The sequence below is a fragment of the Petromyzon marinus genome, chromosome 41 (genome assembly GCF_048934315.1).
Source record: "Petromyzon marinus isolate PM22_M1 ecotype Great Lakes invasive population chromosome 41, UKy_Petmar_22M1.pri1.0, whole genome shotgun sequence".
Classification (NCBI taxonomy): Eukaryota; Metazoa; Chordata; class Hyperoartia; order Petromyzontiformes; family Petromyzontidae; genus Petromyzon; species Petromyzon marinus.
Window position 1 is genome coordinate 12208981 of NC_133707.1, and position 21834 is coordinate 12230814.

At 47.3% G+C, this 21834-nt stretch overlaps 1 protein-coding gene across 1 annotated transcript in view; it reads right to left on the bottom strand.

The window, feature by feature from the left end:
* SLC39A14 (solute carrier family 39 member 14) overlaps positions 1-21834 on the bottom strand; it is a 50414-nt gene that overhangs the window by 16635 nt on the left and 11945 nt on the right. The window contains exon 2 of the mRNA XM_076073188.1: positions 2725-2896. Coding sequence (XP_075929303.1) covers positions 2725-2878 — 154 coding nt within the window. The 5' untranslated portion in view covers positions 2879-2896. The remainder of the gene's footprint in view (positions 1-2724; positions 2897-21834) is intronic.

Here is a 21834-nt window from a genome sequence, read left to right on the forward strand (position 1 = left end):
GGGTCGTGAGCGTGGTTAGAGGGAGGAGCAGGGAGGAGAATGAAGGGGGTCGTTATCACGCAGGGCATTGGTGGTGAGCGGGGGAGAGAAACAAAAACACCATTAATACATATGCAATGCTTCACCATAGCAAGTCATCAATATATCATTTCAACAATCACTGATCCACTCTTACAAGCTGTAATGTGTAGTGTACTGTGCAATAAACAGTCAAAGCTGGCTTACTCAAGTTTTTTTTAGCTGTTAACTTCATAAAACCTGCAGCTTATATTGAAAAGAGACTTCACATTTGAGTAGGAAAATACCCACGTGTAGCAATTGTGGCAGGGATCTTACGTCCCTAAACAATTGTGATTAATATCTGCACTTGGTCGGACTCAAAAGGAGGCGAGTTAAATACTCTTGCTACAGTAAACACACGTGGCTGTCAGAGTGGATATGACGTTCGCGTTCGGTGCTAGCTTGATTTCGGGCTGGCAGTCACGGGCGCATGGGCATGGCACCTCTGGCAGTAGCTGCAAGGCGGCGTTAGAGAACAGGGTTCCAATGGCGAGCGCAATAAAGAAGGTGAGAATGCGGCCAAAATAGGGTTTCTTGGTGAAGGGGACGATAGCCACCCCCATCAAGGAGGCAAGGCTGATGAGCGTCACACTCAGCAGGCCAAAGCCCCACACTGCAAGCAACACACCGTGCCCAAAATCAACAGGCTGCATACCGCACTCACTCGCCGGCATGCACACGGTATACTATAGGCAACACAGCAACTCTCCACACAACGTAACGTGCATTTAAACATAGTAATATTAGTATTATCGTATGCATTTAACGTCCTGCTAACGCACTGTGAAATTTAAACAAAAACATCTGTTCAGCGTTGTTGTGGAGAATGTTAATAGCAATACAAATAACGCCGCCGTCCCACATTTGCCTCTATGCATGACATGACCATTCTTATAATAATAGGGTTTTTCCCCTTTTTTCTGTTGCCAGAAAAAAGGGGAAAAACCCTATTATTATATTTTGGTACTGGCAAAGGAGGTCTAATGATGACCATTCTTTACACATCCATTTGGCTGCACAACCTTCTGGGAGTGCAGCGTTGCTTCAGCACAAGCAAACTCTGCAATGAACTACGAATTGAATCAATACGGACAAAATCAGAAGGTCGTATGGCTTTTGGGTTGTGTAATAGCATACCTTTATTTTGTTACGGTTGGAGAGAAACATGGGAAGGAGGCGCTTTAATTCATCAAACGGAAACATCAGTCACATGAAGTGAATTTTGTACTTTCGTCCCAAGCTAGGTTTAAAAACATTCATTTTGGACAAGTGAAACAATTAGCCTGGTGCAAACAAGATAACGGGACAGGAGGAAAATAAGTCATGTACCCTCGTTAAACTGTGCAACATTGCAGACCAACCAAAATATCACCATTTTTGGATACCATCAAATCATGTGGCAGCTGAACTATAAATAAACATTTAGAAGCCAAGAGTAACGGCAAAATGAAATATGAATCCATGTGTATGATGGTAATTATATAAATAATTAGATAACACTCGAGTGCTGTGTGAGCGGCGGTGTTGAACTGCTTTGCAGACACCGGCTCGCTCTGTACGAGCGCATGTGCGGCCGACGTCCCAGAAGCAGAGTCACAGCCTACGTTAGCCCCACTATGTACACCCATGCGTCCGTTGTGAGGCAGCATTGAAGGTGGTATTAGTTGCTTCTGTTTATGTAATTTTGTTGTAGTACTTGGGATACAGTGATAATTGCTCTGACAGACCGAATTCCTGGAGGGCTGCTCCCAACTCGCTCACATTACGATGCGACATTCATTATATTTTTTGGTGTGTTTGTTAAAGGGCAGAATGGAGACGCCGCATGTAGTGCTTCATTATCGAAAGGTAATTTCTCTTTTGGAGGTTACGTTGGTCCCTTGTCACGGTACAAATAACCACAATTCCCCAGGGTACTGGTCCATGACTGTAGCGTCTGTTAACCAGGAGCGTCGGGAGAGCCGTATGGTCAACCGCCTGGCGCAGTGGCCGGCGAGCGAGCGTGACCATGATGGCAGGGTGAGCACGACGAGATCTGTGCAAGAGGCGGCCAAAATCTGTCCGTCCCTCCGCTCCAGCCACCCCGACCGTGGAGGCATTGAAAGGTCATGATACGCAGCTCGTGCAAACGTGGTGAAAACACGTTTAGCTTCGAATTTAGCATCTGACTTCTCAGCCACGGTGCCGTTCACAGCTGCTGCCTCCGCTCAGTTTGCCGGGTAGGACCGAGCAATGGTAAATTCTTGTGTGGGATTTAACAGGAACAGTGTTCGCTGGATATTTGTCAATCATTAGTTACAGATTTAAGAAACTGCAATGTAATATAATCCAATATATGCGTTAGAATTGTATTTGCAATGTAAAAACATGGAGATAATGTAATCCCAGATAATCTGTGGCATTTTTTTGCACTACCTGGACATCTCCCATTTTGGCCAAGTGTCAAAACCAGGGCTCCGTGTGTTTTCTACGCCCGACTGGGCTGGTACGACCTTGGTAGCACGCGGTGGTGCAAGGCGCTACGGCCGCCGCTTGTAATCGTGCAGCCTTAACCTCGCGATGTTCGCAGAGGTATGCGAATGCACGCAAGCACCCGCCCACGTGGGAGAAGCGAGTGGGAAGAAAAGCCAGCACAAGGCGCGCGTGTCGGTGTATGGAACCCACCTTCGGCAGGAGAGGGCTTATCAGTAGCCCGGTAGGCCGAGTCCGCAGAGGGCTCAGCACGACACACCTCACTGTCTGAGAGGGCTGGGCATAGCTCCTCAAGCCGCTGCTGGGAAAATCCACTCTGATTGCTCAGACTGCTTAATGTGAGCATCTCCGCATGGGACAAACACTGCAGGGCAGACACAGAGAGAGCGAGAGGAGAGTGGTGCTTGAGTAACGTAGAGTCAGTGCAATAATAATGAGGATGTTTATTGACATGCTCGTCACTGGGACGGCATGCATGGAACGGATGTTAATAATTTGCTGTCACCACCACACATCCCTTTCTGCCAGGGCACATGGAGAATAGGTAGGAGATAGATACAACAAACTACAATTCGTTTGGCAATATCCTAAATTAATTAATTAAGTCTCACTTGAATGGCTTTTGCAAATCACAAGAGCAAAAGTGATCGTGCAATCATCGTGGTTAAAAATGCCATTAGCTCAAGTTTACGAACGATGTTTTCTACTTAGTCCCGAATCCCATCCTTCTTGGTTGGGAAGATCAGTGCTTTGTGGTGTATACGCCCCGATTCCAGTAAGACAGCATCATTAGCACTCACACACCCCCTCCTACTGTCAAGAAGGTCATCTTTGACACACGGAGATGACGCAGGTACATATCACATCAGTGACTGTATAAAGATAAGACTGCCCACTTGAAGGTGAGATATATCACTGCATATTTATTTACCGTGCCACCCAACTGGTTTATTGCATCTCATGCAATAAAAACATGACCTCCACTACATTTGAGAAAATTGGTAACGCTTCAGCGATAGATTTGCTGAAATTCTTCTGTCAGCTTGCCATTCAAACGTCGTGTCCACACCAGTGGCCCACCACTTCAACAGCGGGGATTACACCCTCAGTGACGCGCCAACGCATGGCCTCGTCCCGACCTCTGCTGGGAATGAGACCAGAAGAGGCTGCTCGCTACATTGTATTCAAACCGATACCGTTCAGCTGGCAGGTCTGAACGAACGCCTCACCTTCACTTAATATGTAGCTTTATTATTGACAGATACATCTTATCCCTTTCTAATTTCATATATTTTATTTCCACGTGGATAACTCACATTTTATTTCTCAGATTTATCTGCCTAAGGAATGTAGGGGAGGTAAATGCCTTTAAGCTGGTGATTGGGCCCAGAAATACATTGCTCGGTGATCTAAATCACTATTAGACTATGTTAAGCACCTTGAGGGAAGCTGCTCTATAAATATAAATAAAAATCAAGCTTTGTCCTCACAAGAACAAATTATTTCAATACAATGTGCCTGCAACATATTATAATTGAACTTTTTTGTAAATTATTTTTATTGATCCAACCACGAGGGGGGTGTAAAACTTCCGCGACAAGTAAGTGGTCCATAACACAACCAACACGGACATGTAGGACCATAGCGATGTGGTACGTGCGTCAGATCCATTTTCTTGGGGGAAAGGAGTCAGTCTCATTGTACGTTCAATATATTAAACGTAGGGCCTCTGGAGTGACATTCATGAGGGGGCCACAGACCTAGGTGAACTCCCCTTCCCTATTCCTCACTTTCAGACTCAGGTGTTCTAAAGCTGCTAAGGCGAATAGAGTAATGCCAGACGGTGAATGAGGGGGCCCCATGATTCTTCCAGGAGCTCAAGATGGTCTTTCTAATAGAAATGTCAAATGCTTGGAGAAGGATGTGTTGGTGCCTGGTGATACTTTGGGGTTAAAGGCCCAGGAGAAAAGATTCAATGTTAGGTAGTATCTCGGTGCCTGACATCACGTTCTATAGATTGGTTATTTTATCATGGAATATCCTGATGGTGAGACAGTCCCAGAAGACGTGAATGTATGTTTGGATGGTGCTCAGGGGGCACCTAGGGCAGTCTGGGGATATGGTCTGGGAGAAGTTTGCCCTCCGTTGGTTAGTGAGATATGTGTCATGAACGACCTTGAATTGAATCGTCCTAAGAGGGAGGGATCTTAGACCTTGCCAGGGGTTGTGCCAAATTAGTTTCCAAGACTCTAATAAGATAGGGTGGCACAGCGCACCCTCCCAAAGCGCTCTGGTATTTGGTCTCACCTCAGTAGGGCCCGGGAGTCGGAGTTGGTATGCCTCAGAGATTTTATAGTGGGCCCTCTCCTCCGTCAGCCATACCGGGGAGGGGATCTTTCAGAGGTCAACATCCCTTGCCTTGTTAATAGGGTCCCTGATCTGGAGAAATTTGAAAAAAAATTGCTGTTAGGGATGTCATATCGCTTTCTAATGTTTTGGAGAGTGTGCATCCCCCCTGAGTCAGACGAGAGATCACCCAACCTCGATTCCGCTCTTTTCAAAGCTGGCCAGCCGACCCCCTTGCCCCCAATTCTGAGGGATGACTTATCCCATATAGGGGGACAGTCGCTGGAGGTCAAAGGTGAGAGTGATCAGTCTATTTCTCAGGATCCAGAGGGATGTGTTGATCGAGGATAGTGGTTTAAAATCTGAGGGCTTATCTCTTAGGTGCGAGTAGACTATTCCCTCAAGGCTCCAAGGAGATACTATTGCCTTTTCCCACTTCTTCCAGGAACCCTGTCTGTTCTTGTTGAGCCAATGCTTAACCGTAAGGAGGCCTCCCAATAAGTATTACTTAGAAAAATCAGGTAGCGCCAGCCCACCGCATTTCTTTCCTTGAGTTAAGGTATGGTTCTCGTTCCTGGCCATTTTGTGGCCCCAGACAAAGGAAAATATGAGGCAGCAGAGCTTACTGAAGAATTTCTGAGGTATCTTTGTCGGGATCATCCAGATGTGGTAGAAGGCCTTCAGAAGGGTCATCATTTTTACCAAGTGGACCTGATTGGGGAGTAATAGCGGCATATCATCCCAAACAACTAGGGAGGCCTCAATCTCCAAAATAAGGGGTGGGGGGCTAGGGGGGGAAGTTCTGTTTGAAGAGATCTGCTAGGTTGAAGGGTGATATTCACCCCAAGGTACTTGATTTGGGAGGGTCACCACCTGAAGGGGGAGACAATGGGTGGAGGTCTTCCTGAAATCGAAGGCAGGGGCATGATTTCTGACTTTGTGACGTTGAGTTCATAGCCTCAGACTGCACCGTACTCCATAATAAGCTTCAGGAGGGCAGGTATTGAGGTGTCCAGTTTTGTGATTACCAGAACATCATCTGCGTATAAATTTACTTTATTTTTGACTTGCACGTAGTGTATGCCTAATATCTTCTGGCTACTTGGTATTCTGGCTGCCAGAGGCTCAATTGCAATTGCAAAGAGGGGGGAAGGGGGCATCCCTGTCTCGTGTCTCTAGTGAGGGGGAACCTCTCTGAGACAAACACATTCATAGTAACTGTCGCAGTCAGATGAGCATAAAAGAGTCTGCACATTTCAATGAACCGGGGGGGGGGAAGGCTAGCCTCTACCTGATTGAAAGTCTTCTCCCCGTCTAGTGCAATGGAGTATGCTTACGTGCTTGACGTGGAGGCAATATCAACTGAGTTGACCACGGTTCGGATGTTGTCTTAGGGATCCCTGCCTTTGACGAACCCCGTCTGGGCAGGGCTGATGACCACCAGGGTTATAGCATACAGCTTATAGTCCATATTCAAGAGAGAGATGGGCCTGTAGCTCTTGGCCTGGTCTAAGGGGGATCCCTATTTATGTATGACGGTGATTGTCGCCTCTTCCATGGCGTCCAGGAGTTTCCCTTGTCTAACAGACTCGATGAAAGTGTCAAGGAGGTGTGTTAGGATCGGAGGGCCCAGGCTTCTGTAGAACTTCCATGGGAAGCCGTTGGAGCCTGGGGCAATCCTTGCGGGTGAGGAATCCAGGTCTTCCAGGAGTTCGGGGAGCTGGATTAGAGTTTCCGAACCTTCCCTCCAATCGGGGTTAATATGGGATGGGGAGGCTCAAGTAGGAATTTATCAATGTTGGGGCTCCATGGAAGGTCTGACCGGTACAGGTCCTTATAGAAGTTGCATAACTTCTCATTAACCTTCGCTTTCCTCGTCCTGAGGCGCCCATCGGCATCCTTGATCCCAGCAATGTGGTTTCGAGTTTGCTTGCACTTGACCAGCTGGGCAAAGAGGTTGGTCGTGGAGAGAGAAGGGTCATGAAACGTAAACTTGCCCCTAAAAGAGAAGGGAGGTTTGATAATAGGTTTTCCCCTTTTTTTCTGGCAACAAAACCTTTTACAAGGAATCATGTGTGCATTAACCACAATATTTGTGGTCAGAATGCAAACAAAAAACACTCTAATAGTATATGCATTGTCTTTGAAACTGATTGATCCACAACAGAGACGGCTTTCTTTCGAGCCTCGAATGCCGTTTGAGACTAGGCCTGCTTTGTTGCCAGAAAAAAGGGGAAAATCTATTCTCAAACCTCCCTTCTCTTTGAAGTAACAGCCGTCAGGGGGGGGGGGGGGAAGGTGATGTCACGTTACCGAAGCTGACAGTCGGGCTCGAAATTGTCGACTCTAAATGGGGCCAACAGAAGGACCAAGTGGCTCATGATACCTAGAATTAAACAGCACGAGTCGCAAATGAGAGGATCCAATTGTCGAGGAGGAGGCGAGGCCAAGACAACGTAGGGGTTGTAGGGGGATGGAGGGGGGGCCAAAACAAACACGCTTATAATGTTTACACCTGTGACCCAAGAGTGGGGGTGCTACCGACCGCATTGGGGGTGGGGCAACGCGAATTGACCAAAATTACCAAGCCGACCGAGATGGTTACAATCCCATACCACAAATACAAACCCCCTTGCATTCCCCATACAGAGTGCTCCCCCAACACAAGGATCTAATACAACTCTGCTACGAAAAATAATGCAGGTGTATGGCGGGTGGGGTAGTTGTGAGAAAGGTGAGTGGGATAGTGATGCGTGGGGTAAGAAAGGCAGTGATATGGGGGCGGGGTGGGTGAAGTTGGGTGGAGTTGCGGAGTTGGTGCGGGCAAGGTGCGATGGGTGGATGTCCCGTTGGTCTCGAGGATCCACCAAGGCCGCTAGGATGACGGCTCCGACATCGAGGTCTCGGGGAAGAGAGGGGGGCCCACATGGTCAAGGTGCATGAGGCGAGGGGACAACGTGCCGTCTCCAGTCTCACTATTCGTGCTGTACCAAGGTGTGTCCCGGTGGGTCATGCTCTCTCCCCTGATCTGCGCGTGGTCCCTGCAGCAGGTCCTGGATCCCCCTGTTGCTCATCGCCTCTCTGGGATTGGTTAGGTGGACCCTGAGCTTGGCAGGGTATAGGAGCTGAGTCCTCACCCCTTCTCTCTTCCTCAGGCCCTTGTATAGAGGGGGAGCAATAGTGCCCGCCGCTTGGAGTCTAGCTGGGTCAGGTCTGGGGAAATGAAGGCCTGGGAACCCTGGATTTGTATGCCTCAGCCTTTCTTGTTCCTGGCAGTGGTGAGGATGTTGTTAGCCTCCACCCTGTTTATCAGGTGAATGAGGAGGGGGCGAGGTTGAGAAGCTTGATTTGTCTCCATGTTGGCTGTGCTTTCCCTTTGACCCACTTGGAAAACCTGGACCATGGCTTCAGGTGCCAGAGGGAGGATGTCCTGTAGTAGGATGTTCTTGAGTGCAGCTGAGAAATGCTTCCTGACATACACGAAGACCCCATTCCTTGCTTAAGCCCTCCACCCCATCCGGAACTCCGAATATCTTCAATTGGCTTTCCTTGTTTTTAGCCTCTAACTTAATGACTGCCTCTTCCAGAGCCTGGAGTTGGTCTCCCCTCCTATTATCACTCACCACCAAATTTTCTGCCGTGACCTGCAAGGCCTTGATAAACGCTTCCTGGAAGTATTTTCTCCCAATTTAGATCGAAGTTCTTGGAGGAGCTGAAGGACATCCCTATCCGTTTACTCAGGTCTTGGTTTGGACAGAGAGGAGAGGGGGGGAGGAGGCTTTAGCCTTCTTCCCCAGGATGCAGTCCACCATTAGGCTCGAGGAGGAGCAAGTAGACTCAGGTTGTTGACAGAGCAATTACTGTGTTGGGCCTGATCTGGGGAGTAAACGTGATCTAAATCACTACAGCATCGCCTGTGCCTCCCTGAGAACACTTCTACAATTGACCCCAGGGCTTGTGCAAGAAAACGCTCCCTCACACATGTAGCCGTCAGTGATCACGTTATATTTCAACTGCAATAATCCCTGGAGATGGAATATTTCGATAGCAAGGGTGTCCAACATTGTCACTTGTAATAATTGTCAAGTATGTATGTAATTGTTGCGTACAATTCTTACTATGGTATCTAAAAGCAAAAAAGCAGATGTGCAGGCAGATGCATTTTTTTGCCATGCTAACGGAACCATGTCAGGCAGATGGGTGAAAACATAACTTATGAACGTTGAGGACTGGTAAGGGGCAAGTCTTCATAAAGACCAATTACCATCATAGTCAAGGCCGCAGAATCGTTTGTCAAGTGTCATGCCCAACGTGACAATCCTTGGGTAGAGTTACATCCTGCAGGCTTTATCGCTCACTTGCATCTTCTCACAAGGTCTCGAGTCATTCAACCATTACTAATCCCACACCCTTATTTTGGCAAAATGCCTCTCGTTCTCTCTCTCACTGTCTCTCCAGTGAGAGTTTGGGCACAGAGCAATTGATTCGATCTGTGGCTTGGTGAGCTATTCACAGCAGTCCCTGGAGTTTCTTATAAATAAATACACCGTTTAAAAATAAATTAATTAATGCAAACCGACACACCTGATGACGACCGTTTGTGTTATGGTCGAAACGTCGTGAGAATTTGTATTGTTTTATATATATTTTGTTTCCCTTCAACGTGACTTTACCGAAAGAGCTAAGAATATGAATTACTGCAGTCACGAAAGCTTTAAATCAAAATTTAGTCCCTGGAGTGTTATGTTTATTGTAGGCACCACGTGGTCAGCACACCACGAAGGGGAATGATTGCAGGTGCCGCGTTGCTAGGATGACGAGGAGCTGCCCAGCGGATTGCTCACAGGGACAACGACCCCAGAGGCCAGGTCACTAATCCTGCCCAGCGGCATACGGGCACAGGGCTCACTTCTTGGTGCAATGTCACAGTAAACCTTGCGCAACTAGAGGCCGACTCTGCTCACTACCTTTTACTGTACTTCACTGCAATGCCATGCCCCTCCTTTTACCTCCCTGCACGGCCCTGCACGGCGCAGGAGCAAATAACCATGGACCGATGAAAACTGCAGTCCTGCTGTGCAGAGCCGATGTTGCCATGTCTGCAAGTGTTGCACCTAAAAACGTATTATTTTTGAAATCTGTAAATTAAGACACTTTTAATTTCCTGGTGACATTTAATCCAAAAGTAATTAAAATGCTCCAGTGCATTATAGTAACTTAGGAATAGTGGTTCCCCTCGTGTAAGGATGTGAAGTGGCTTATTCCCAATCTAGTTTTGTTCATGTTGCTTTGTGGTGCAAATTGCATATCTGTCCATTGTGGACACGACCACTAATCACCATGAAACCATGCACATTTCAGTGATGTCCACAGTTCTAAAGCTGCATTACAGTATTACATCAGTCTGCAGTCTGGATAATGGTACATCGAGGTGTGTATGTTCTTTGCTGCACACCTTCAATCTTTCCATCTCTTGGCGCAATCCCAGGCACTCCTCATTATGCTTATTTGCACCCTATTAAGCTTTCTTCCATTGTCAGTGCAAAAACATCCTGGGTTGCCCTGTACAGCGGCACACCAGTAAAGTTGGTACCGAGCACCCTGTGCGTGTCGTGATTCGGGTGAAATTGCCCGCACATTGCGTGGACAGACGCGACTCTCAGTGAATTATCGTCTCTGTAACCCCATGCACTCACCCATGAGGATACGCATTTCCTGCAATAATGTAGAAGTTCACCCAGAGACATGTAACAGCAGTGGCAGTAGCGTCTCCAAACAGTTATATGGCACGTATTCTCCGCAGCATTGTCTCGTAGCATGAAAACTAATTGGCCTTCACAACAGACTGCGGGACAAGAAGGCTCACCTGATCGAGTTGCTAACCTTTCTCAAAAGATTCCGCGATAACAAGATAATACCGATCGCGTTTACACTCACATCTGCTGCTGTCACTTCTCCTAACGCTAAACGGTTCTTGTTTAAAGCTAGCCTATCGCTAATCTCAGAGAGAATAAGATTGCTCCGATTTGAACTTGATAATTTAGACAAGACTCTCTTACAATCACACTTAAAATTAACAGATAAAATGTTCACTTCTGATTGGGACCACGTAGATAACATGACAGTTTCTTCTGCTAATTCAATGTCAACCAAATGTAAAGTTAACTTGATCGCTAAATTCAACCACCTGTCAAAAAAGATGCCAGAGCCACACGTAAAAAAATTAGATGTTAACAAGATTGTCATCAATCAGAGTAACATCCCAATTTCTGACAGCCTAAAATCGGTACTAGCTAAAGGGTTGAATTTTGAAGACACCCCTAAACACATCCCAGTGGATGATATAATTGCCCAGGTCGACGTAGCCCTCAAAGGCTTGGGACACATCCCGGCAGACTTTGCTAGATCTGAAATCGCTGCTATCCTCAAAAACGCTAAGAAACCCATTTTCAACATCAGCAAGGACGAGCGTTTTGAACTCCAAATTAAAAAAACATTGATGACATTGTCATCCTCTCAGCCGACAAGGGCAATGCCACTGTCATCATGGATAAAACCACTTACAACAACAAAATTCAGGACCTTCTTAATGATGGCAGCTATACCAAAATCAGAGATCCCACCAACCGCCTACCTACAAAAACCAACAATATCATCACTAAATCGACTTCTCTAATCGATCAGACCAAGCAGAGCTCCCTAAAACCTTCGACTGGTAGACCACCCAGATTTTATGGCCTTCCAAAAATCCACAAAGTAGGTACCCCGCTCTGTCCTATCGTCTCCACCATTAACTCACCGACCTACAAACTGGCCCGATTTCTGGCTGAGACCCTGCTTCCTTTCACGGGCAATTCCACCTCAGCTGTACTTAACTCAGCTCACTTGTTTTCTCTAATCAAGGACATCTCACTGTCTCCAGATGATTTGCTTATCAATTTCGATGTAGTCTCTCTGTTCAATGTACCTGTACCTGACACCATTGCAATCATTGAAGACTTGGTCCAACAAGGACTGAATCCAGATGTACCAACTTTGGTAAAGCACTGCCTTACCAACACATACTTCACCTGGAATGGTACATTCTGCAAACAAAATGAGGTTACCCCAATGGGTTCTCCCTTATCGCCAGTGGTCGCGAATGTTTTCATGGAGAAATTTGAGACAGATGCCATCCAGACATCCACCCTATGTCCTTCCTTGTGGAAGAGATACGTAGATGACACGTTCGTCATCTGGCCACATGGCCTGCCAGCACTGAACCAATTTCTCAACCACATCAATTCCATACACCCGTCTATCAAATTCACCATGGAAGTGGAAAAGGATGGCAAGCTACCATTCCTGGATGTTTTGATCGAGAAGAGACCTGATGGCTCGTTGGGACATTCGGTCTACAGGAAAGCCACCCACATGGATGCCTATCTAAATCCTGACTCCCACAACCATCCAGTCCAGAAGAATTCCCTCATTAAAACACTACACCATAGGGCCCGTTGCATCTCCGACCAGCACCACCTAGCCAGTGAGTTGGAGCACGTACACCAAGCCCTCAGGATGAACGGATACTCGGACCGTACAATCCGCAAAGCTGTCTCCCCAACTATGGGGAGACAACCTTCTGAGGATCCAATCAAAACCATCACTTTGCCATACATAGCAGGGGTTACCAAAAATATTTCCAAAATCTTAAACAAAACACAAGATCCAGGTTCGTTTCAACACAGTACACAAAATCCGTGATTTAATCCCATCTGTAAAGGATGTGATTCCTGACATGCAATACCCTGGTGTCTACAAACTGAGTTGTGGTTGCGGCAGCAGTTTCATTGGGGAAACGAGACGAAATGTCTCGGACCGCGTTCGTGAACACAAGGCAGATCTGAAACGCGGTAGGACCAATACCTCTGCCGTTGCTAATCATTGTTTTAACGCTGTAGGCTCACACGAAATAGATTTATCCAAGACGGAGGTACTCTGCAAACCTACTGGCTACATTCAGAGATTTGTTCATGAAGCCATCCAGATATATAAACACAGACACAACTTCAACCGAGAAGATGGGTACAAACTGAGCAATCATTGGAAGGACGTTATTAACCAGGTAAAGTGTTAACTGCCTATGTCAGCTGTTATTTCCGACTCTCTGTGTCTCTCTATGCCTCTCTTAGATCTCTTATGCTTACATGGCCTTTGCATTGTACTCTCATGCCTTTGGATTGCACTCTCATGCTCACATGTCCTTTGGACTGCACTCTCATGCTCACATGTCCTTTGGATTGCACTCTCATGCCTTTGGATGGCACCACTCTTCGTTCTTACATGAACATGCTAATCTCTCACATTAACATAACCACTTCCGTGCCCTCATCGAGGAGGCCGCTCTCCGTTCTTACATTTACATGCTAATTTCTCACATTAACATCACTAGCCCCGCCCACTTCTTTATGACCCTTGGGCTACACCCATTTCAAACCTTTTAAAAGTCTGCCTTAGCAGCAGATCATACTTTCCCACCTGATGACGGATGCTTGTGTTGCGCCCGAAACGTCGGGATTTATTTTATAACTACGTGACTTTACCGAAAGAACCAAAGAGTATGAACAGCTCTATCATTTCCACCACTTCCTCAGGACTGTAAAGGAGAAGAGCACCGATGCCTCCATGCGTGTTGAAAGGGCGGATGACACCTACTTGTATTTGTAAGAGCAGCACTGCGGATGGGATGTAGGAACTCTTAACCTAAGAATGTGGCCCATGATGAGTCTGCCCAGATGCCTGGCTTCGACCTAACCTCCCAAGGCGCCAGTGGGTTCAGTTTAATCGATTCCGGTGTGACCAGGGGGTTGGTGTCGTTTCCGAACATCGAGGGGGCATACTACGTGATAGTCCCCTGTGTGAATGCGGGAAGCAGGAGACCATGGTACGCATCGTCTCTGGCTGTGAAATCTGTTAGAGCGTGCCGGGCAGATTGGTTGTCCTGCACATGCTGGAGGAGGCTGTGACATGGTTCTGTGGCTCCGTGGGCTGACGTCCACTCACATAAAAACTAACAAGCATATGTATTTGCTTATTTTTCTTGCATATCTGGCTCTCTAACTGTATGTAAAAGCATTTGCTGAATAAAATAACGAGAGTAGCGTCACGAAAGCCACTGCAATGATTGGGTAGTAGCAGCGCATATACGAAACCTAGCAGGAGCAGAGAGGCCAGTCTTGCCGGCCACTCTCGTAGTAGTGGCTTTGAATAATTAAATCTGTGGTCCCGGTCGAGTTACCCACGTGGCTTGTGTTCCCAAAATAACACTTCAATAACAAGCACCCTGGTCGGCGTCACAAACTTGTGTGAGATAGTCCCTGATACCCATGCGTGTTATGGTTGAGGTTAGGAATGCTCACCATTCCTCTCTGATGAACCCATGAGATATTTGTGATTCGTAACTCTTCTGTCCATGTTTAGCAGTACAACTTTTTTGTGAGTTGCTCAGTGATCAGAGGTTGCACTAATCGTATGGATTAGGTGATTAAAGCATCCTGCACGAAGCCTGGTAACGAACCTTCTCAGAGTATTCTAACGTGGAAGCCAGGTGCTGCTCGCAGCTGGCAAAAACCTCAAACGCTAAACCATCGGGTCACAGTGGTCTCCCAGAATGCCCTCATTGCCAATGTCATCAGCTGGAGAGATAGGCTTAGATATTTTTAAACAAATGGGGAGGACGCGTCAGTGGGGAATGTTAGACATGTCGTGTACGTACGTCTCTCTGATGAAGCAGTCACTGAGTTGGAATGACGGCTCAAACTGGGCTGCGAATCAGGGAAATCGACACAGCCAGACTGAGCCGCAACATGCTGTGAATAGCTACAGGAAGAGACCACCAGTCTATGCAGGTCAGTCACTTTCAGTTTAAATCGGTTATGTAAGAATACAAGACTAGCATGCAACCGGTGGTTTAAAGGGGTTAGAGTCCTCGGTGTTTTTATTGGCCGGGTCCAGTAATTTTGGTGACCAGGTCACTCTTGCAAAAGAGACTCTCCCTGGTCTACCGAGTTCTTGCCTGGTTAAGAAAAATAAACTTTGGACGCAGCTGTTGTGTGTATTTGGTGCATTTAGTGGGTGAAATGTCAGAGACGTTTATTTTCAAAATCATGGTCATGTAAGCGGGTTAATTTTTATGGTGGGCTCCAGCATCGCCGCGTCATCAGTTTGACTGGAGAAGGGTTACGTGTCGAGCCCCCCCGCGCCACCGTGGAGGTGTGGGAGGGGAGAGGTTTGACTAAGGAAGACCAGCAGCCCTGCTTGGCCCCGCTGTGTGCGGGACATAGTGTTACTGGCCTCCAGTGCACGTGAACACTCAAACGAAGCGGAACAGTCAAGTGGCGCCAACCTCGGCAAAACTAGGAATGTGGAATTTACACCACTGGCTGAGCCTGTGAGCAGGAGAAGAGCAAGTCCTCCATGCTCGTGCGAATGGGAAACCACTCGGACTATTTAATGGCGCGTATTCTTTTGGCTAACGAGTCCGATGACAAATTAATTAGAAATAAAGCTGCACGTGGACATCGTAATGAAAACTTGAATAACTTACCCTGGAAGAATTTTCTTTAACAGAGTTGCTTTCAGGGTGGGTCCTTGCGATCTGAGTTTCTGTGCTCAGGTTGAGACTCATTTGAAAAGTGTTCTTTAGCTGCTCCACTGTGAGTGACCCGTTCGCTCCGTATTTTTCCAGAATTTTTTGCAGTAACATTTCAGCGGAGACCTCTGACGTGTGAGACCATGATTGCATAGGGTAGAGGGCAAGAATGAGCATCGAGCAGTCTATCCAGGAAGGCCGCAGTCGACATGGAGAAGGCATGGTGAGAGGGCAGCCGAATTATGATGGCAGATTAGACTTCTCAGCAACCAGAAATGTCCCAGGAGAATCAGTTGCCTTCCTGGAGAAAAAGAAAAAAACATTTAAATTTTGGAAACAAAAAACATGAATATTTAATTATATGTGTGTATGTATATTTTGTGGGGAGCAGTGGCGCAGTGGTTAGCGCACTGCACTATGAACATGGTGACCAGTTTGATTCCCACTCACGACCAATAACAGTGGCGAATATCTGAACCGATCCTGGCGCTCTCCCGAGATTGAATCGGCTTCAAATGAGTACCTGGTGCAGTGTGTACACATCAGCACTGCGGAGACAAAGGCATTAGTGTTGGCCACTCACCCGCTCGTGTGCCATGCTGGTCTTCATAGGTGCTTGCTAACAACACTTGCCCCAACAGTCAGTTAAGGCTACACGGGGGATCTTTGTCTTTGTATATTTACATGCATGTACATGGTATGCAAAATCAGTTTTACTTATACATGCCACAAACACCAATAAAGACGTAACGTAATACAACATTATTGCACGTACAGTACTCATTCAGCTTTCCGATATGTATCCTGCCCTGCTGCACAATCTTGCGGCACAAGATTGTGTGTGTCGTGTGTTGATGTTTATCGGACTGTTGACCGTGGACGTCTTGCGCTCAGTATGTGGGCTCCGGCATCACCGTGAGATATCGGCTCATTTGGATCCGAATTAACGATGTCCATTTCACCCAGATAGCAGGTGACACAAAAGCATGTCACAGGCAGGCCGTGAGAAAGCTACTGTCGCACCTCCTGGCTTTGACATTCCTCCTCAAAGACACTGGTGTAACCATCAACCACATCAACACATCATCAACAGGCCACTGCGTCCGTCTCATTCATAAATGGAAATTAAAGACAAGCCAGAGTGCGATTGTGTCCATACAACCCAATCTATGGACCGTGTAGTAAACCGCTGTAGTCTGTACTCCTGCAATGAGGGGGGAGGACCAGGACAACTATATAAACCCTCTCCTGTAGCCCCTCTCGTCATGGTGATCAGACCTCAACATCGGTATTTAGCTCCTGAACATATTGCCAATCGGCTCTTTTCACATGTTGGCAATTTTCTCTTGTCTAGTTTTTTTTGCAAAAACAGCCGATGTCTCCGTGACCAACAACGCAGCAGGTTGCCAGGAAAGAAAGGTTTGGAGGTTTCACTCAAATGCGACTGCCTGACGCGCGGCTTTGGGAGAGGCCCACATGCATCTCAGCCAGCACCTATTAAGGGACTGTGTTGTAATAGGTTTTACCCTTTTAACTGGCACAAAAAACTGACATCTTTATTCAAGGCATCATGTTTGCAATAACCACAACACAAGCAGTCAAAATGCAAACAAAAGAGACAACTCTGATAATATGCACTGCCCTTGAATTTGATTGGTCCACACCAGAGACGGCTTTTCTTAGAGCCTAGTCTCCACTGGTGTTGGACCAGAAGACGTCAAAAGGCGTGCAACTCAAAAACAGCGCACTATGAGAGTGTTGAGGGCTCGGAGTGAGCATTTACATTGAGACCTCCTTTGCCAGTAACAAGATATAGTAATAGGTTTTACCCTTTTAACTGGCACAAAAACTGACACCTTTATTCAAGGCATCATGTTTGCAATAACCACAACACAAGCAGTCAAAATGCAAACAAAAGAGACAACTCTGATAATATGCACTATCCTTATCCACACCCGAGACGGCTTTTCTTAGAGCCTAGTCTCATAATGTAAATGCTCACCCCGAGCCCTCAATACTCTGATAGTGCGCTGTTTTTGAGTTGTAGGCCTTTTGGCGTCTTCTGGTCCAACACCAGTGGAGACTAGGCTCTAGAAAAGCCGTCTCGGGTGTGGACCAATCAAATTCAAGGACAGTGCATATTATCAGAGTTGTCTCTTTTGTTTGCATTTTGACTGCTTGTTTTGTGGTTATTGCAAACATGATGCTATGAAAAAAGGTGTCAGTTTTTGTGCCAGTTAAAAGGGTAACACCTATTACTATATCTTGTTACTCGCAAAGGAGGTCTCATAATGTAAATGCTCACCCCGAGCCCTCAATACTCTGATAGTGCGCTGTTTTTGAGTTGTATGCCTTTTGGCATCTTCTGGTCCAACACCAGTGGAGACTAGGCTCTAAGAAAAGCCGTCTCGGGTGTGGACCAATCAAATTCAAGGACAGTGCATATTATTATCAGAGTTGTCTCTTTTGTTTGCATTTTGACTGCTTGTGTTGTGGTTATTGCAAACATGATACCTTGAATAAAGGTGTCAGTTTTTGTGCCAGTTATAAGGGTAAAACCTATTACTATATCTTGTTACTGGCAAAGGAGGTCTCATAATGGACTGTGTGTTGTCTTTGTGTGGCCTGGGACTGTTTTTGCTGTTGTTTTGCTGCATTGCCCAAGCTTGGGAATTGGTGTACTTATGCAATTTACATTTATGTAATTAATCTGAATTACGTAATTATTTGAAGTGATTTGCTTACCTTTCCTATACTTTGTACACCTATCGTTTTTTGCATTGTTGTTGTTACAACCTTCTGACCCGCCTCTACTGGACATCTGTGAAAAAGAGCTTCAGAGCTCATCGTATTCTCAAGGATAAATAAAGATTCTAAGGTCCGCCAAAGTTCAGTCGACCGAGCCCGGGCCAATCGGCCAAAGAACAGGCGCCATGCATACTGTGCGCGATGCTCCTGATGATCGATGGGGTGACCTGTTCACATCTGCAACTCCCATGAGCACAGATGGCTATGTATGGTGTGAAAGAAGTTCAACATACATCACCGATCCTGGCTTTCTTTTCTTCCTAGCATCTTCCCCAATGTAGGGGGCTCTCACTTAATTTGTCACATGGAGTTTATTTTTTTTTAATATTCCTGGTTTCTCACCGAGCGTCAATTTCTGAATGCGGTTTCATGCTCAAGGCCCGTGTTTTGTGAATACCCAATCCCCATCCAGTCGACAAACTGGGTGTGTGGCCCAGAGATCTGCAATTCTTGAGGTGTGCTTGTGTAGTGATGTATATTGAGTCACTACGGCATCTAGCGCTAGCTACTGGAAGAGTGGTACTGTGCATGTTAGCGTCTCTGGCACCAGAGTGTGTATTGCATAGAAGCGGGCCCTAGGGGGCATGCTTCTGGTGACAGCCAGAGAGGGCACTTCAGGACATGACAGTCTGGGTGAACCCGAGAGGGCACGTGATCAGGAGAGGGTAGCGAGGGAGGCCAAGGGGTGGCGAGAGGGACACCTGACATAAGGCCCAGAACCTTCTAGTAGGATATAGAAAGGGGCGTGGCCTAGGGCGAAGCCAGGCCATGCTCAGCGGCATAAAAGGGAAGTCCTGAGCACCAATCCGGGCTGTCTTCTGGAATCAACCCGCCATGCTACGTCTCCTCGATCTTCGGTTGTCACGTTCGGCATCATGGGTCAGGCAGTATGTTACTGACCTGACCCGGTTATGTAGTTGCCCATTGTGGTTATGTCGTTAGTAGAAGTTGTTACCACCTATGTCGTTATCTCTTACATTTATGTAGTTACCCTGTCGGGGTGTTGTAATAAACATGTTGCCTCCAAGTTCTCGTGTGTGTTTCCGTGGATGCCACTACAAGTGTAAACACATTCTGTTCATCTACAGCCGATGCAGAAGTCCGCATGCCATGCGGGTCATGTGGGCCTATTTGACCATACTTCAATATGCTGGTCAGGCCATAGCCCCGAAGTCTACTCCACCCTGTACACTTCGCTCCCTGCATCTCACAAGATAAGGTGCCTTCCAGGTGTCCTGGTGAATGTCTACACCTTCATGCAAACAATCCATACAACTGAATAAGTGTGGGCTTAAGCCCAGCATTGTCATTTAAATCGGTGTCTGTGTGTGGACATGCAAATGTAGCTTGTGCACAAACATGCACATGCATTAGTGTGCATTTAAACCCCCGCAACTTAGGACAAGCTTGATAACACCCCGTTAATTCCAGAGGGAAATCCAACAACACTACATTTACCATGTCCTCCGACAATACGATGCATCTCCTAAATGGTAACTTAGCCGGTGTGTAATGGGCCAACTGGCATCTGGCACCAAACGTGCATATGGGGAGCAAGACCCATAATAAAGGTTTAACGGTGATGTCACCATGGCGCCTGTGCCAGGCCAGGTGCACTTTGAGGCCACGTGAAGTGTCCAAGGTTCGCTGACAGGTCTCGAGACAGACCCAGGTGCCATGGGTTGGCTGACTGATATGACTGGTAGATGTACCAGTTGTACCAACTTGCTGCATTTCAGCCACCCGGCGCTCCGCTCATTGTTGTGAAAGTCTCTCCTCTGCCCTCTGTTTTTACTGGAGGGCGACTGCCTCCAACTGCCCAGTAACGTCCTTCACGAGCATAGATGCCAATCTTGACACCGCGGGTACCAGTCTTTGGCAAGTCCACTCAGCTCCACATCCTCCCGTACCATGTCTTGCCCGTTTAGCCCCCTCTATGCGACCAAACAGAAGCTGCTTGGGCAAACAGTGGCTGTGCATGCGGGCTACATGAGCTCACTATAGGGAATGTGTTCAGATCTTTCAATGATTTGTTAGCGCCTCACACAATCCAGCCTAGTTAAACCAAGGATGGATCATAGGCATGTCAGCCTGAATGTGTCTAACGACGCAAATGTTCAATTTTAAGAGTCCAACGTTTCACAAGCATCGAGAAGGGAGGGCATGACTGTGGCCGAGAAGACCTGAAGCTTCGTGCGGAGCAACATACCAGGTAGCTTCCACACAGCATTGTGCAGCCGTTGAAAAGATAATGCTGCCCGACTGATTCGGAGTGAGACCTCTACTATCAAACCAGAGCTGATAATCAGCACACTGCTCAGGTATGGGAAACTCTCCACTCTCTACAAAACTGCTCCATTACTAGCTGAGGGGGTGGAGTGTTTGGTGGCTCAAAATACCCAGGCAGGTGCTTAGTTTGGTGGTGCTGATGGTAAGACCCCACCTCTTAGTGGCACACTCCAGGTTCAACAGCAGTGCTTCCAACTCCCCCTCAGAATGAGCAGCATTAGCATACATAAAATGGTTGACCAATAGGGAGCCATCCCTCGACCGCACCCGTGCATCAATCAGCCTCCCCTCGTGTCTGTACCAGATGGAAATTCCTCCGGTACAGCCATGGGAAGCTTCTGGAACCACGTGGTCAAAGATAATGTAAAATAATGTGGGAGCCAGGGGACATTCCTGTCGCACCCCAAGGTGAATAGGGAATGGCTTCGTCTCCTAGCCACGTAGGTTTACCCAAGCCTGCACACCCATCATGAAGGGCCTTAATGATTGTGAGCAGAGTCGGGGACTCCGAAAGCACGAACTTCCCACAGCCCTGGCCTGTTGATGGTATCATAGGCCTTGACCAGGTTAATAAAGCAGAGATGTAGGTCTTTTTGGACTTCCCTATATACTTCTGCTGTAGCAGACGGACAGAATGACATCCGTGCAGGAATGTCTGATACCACATTGGGGGTTTCTGCAAGCCTCTCCCTTAGCGTGCCTGGCAGGGCGATGTTGACTAATCCTTGCCAGGACCTTTCCCGGCACACTGAGAAGAGATGCCCCTATAGATGTTACAATCTGTGTGGTCCCCCCTCTTAAAGAGAGGGAGCACCAGGGCATTCTTCCAATCCTGCAGAACCCGTCCTGTGGTCCAGACAGTTGTGATGATGTCATGTAGGCCAGTCTGCACACATGTCACCCTCCCTCAGCATTACGCTTGGGAGATCGTCTCTGCCCGGCGCTTGTCCTGGTCTCAAAATTCGGATCGCCCCTCGCACTTCCTCCACAGATGGCACCTCAGCCAACCATTCAGAAGGGACGACTACTTCTGCCAATATTTGAGGCACGGCAGCCCAAGCAGGGTCGTCCCCACCTTGCCCCATGATGTTGCCTGAGCTGAGGGAATTCTCCACCCCCAAGACCTCACAAAAATGCTCTGCAAACCTGCAGACCTGTTCCAGGGGGTCGGAGATCAGATTACCATTCTTCCCTGAAGGATGGTGATAGGTGAGGCGCTGTAAGATGCT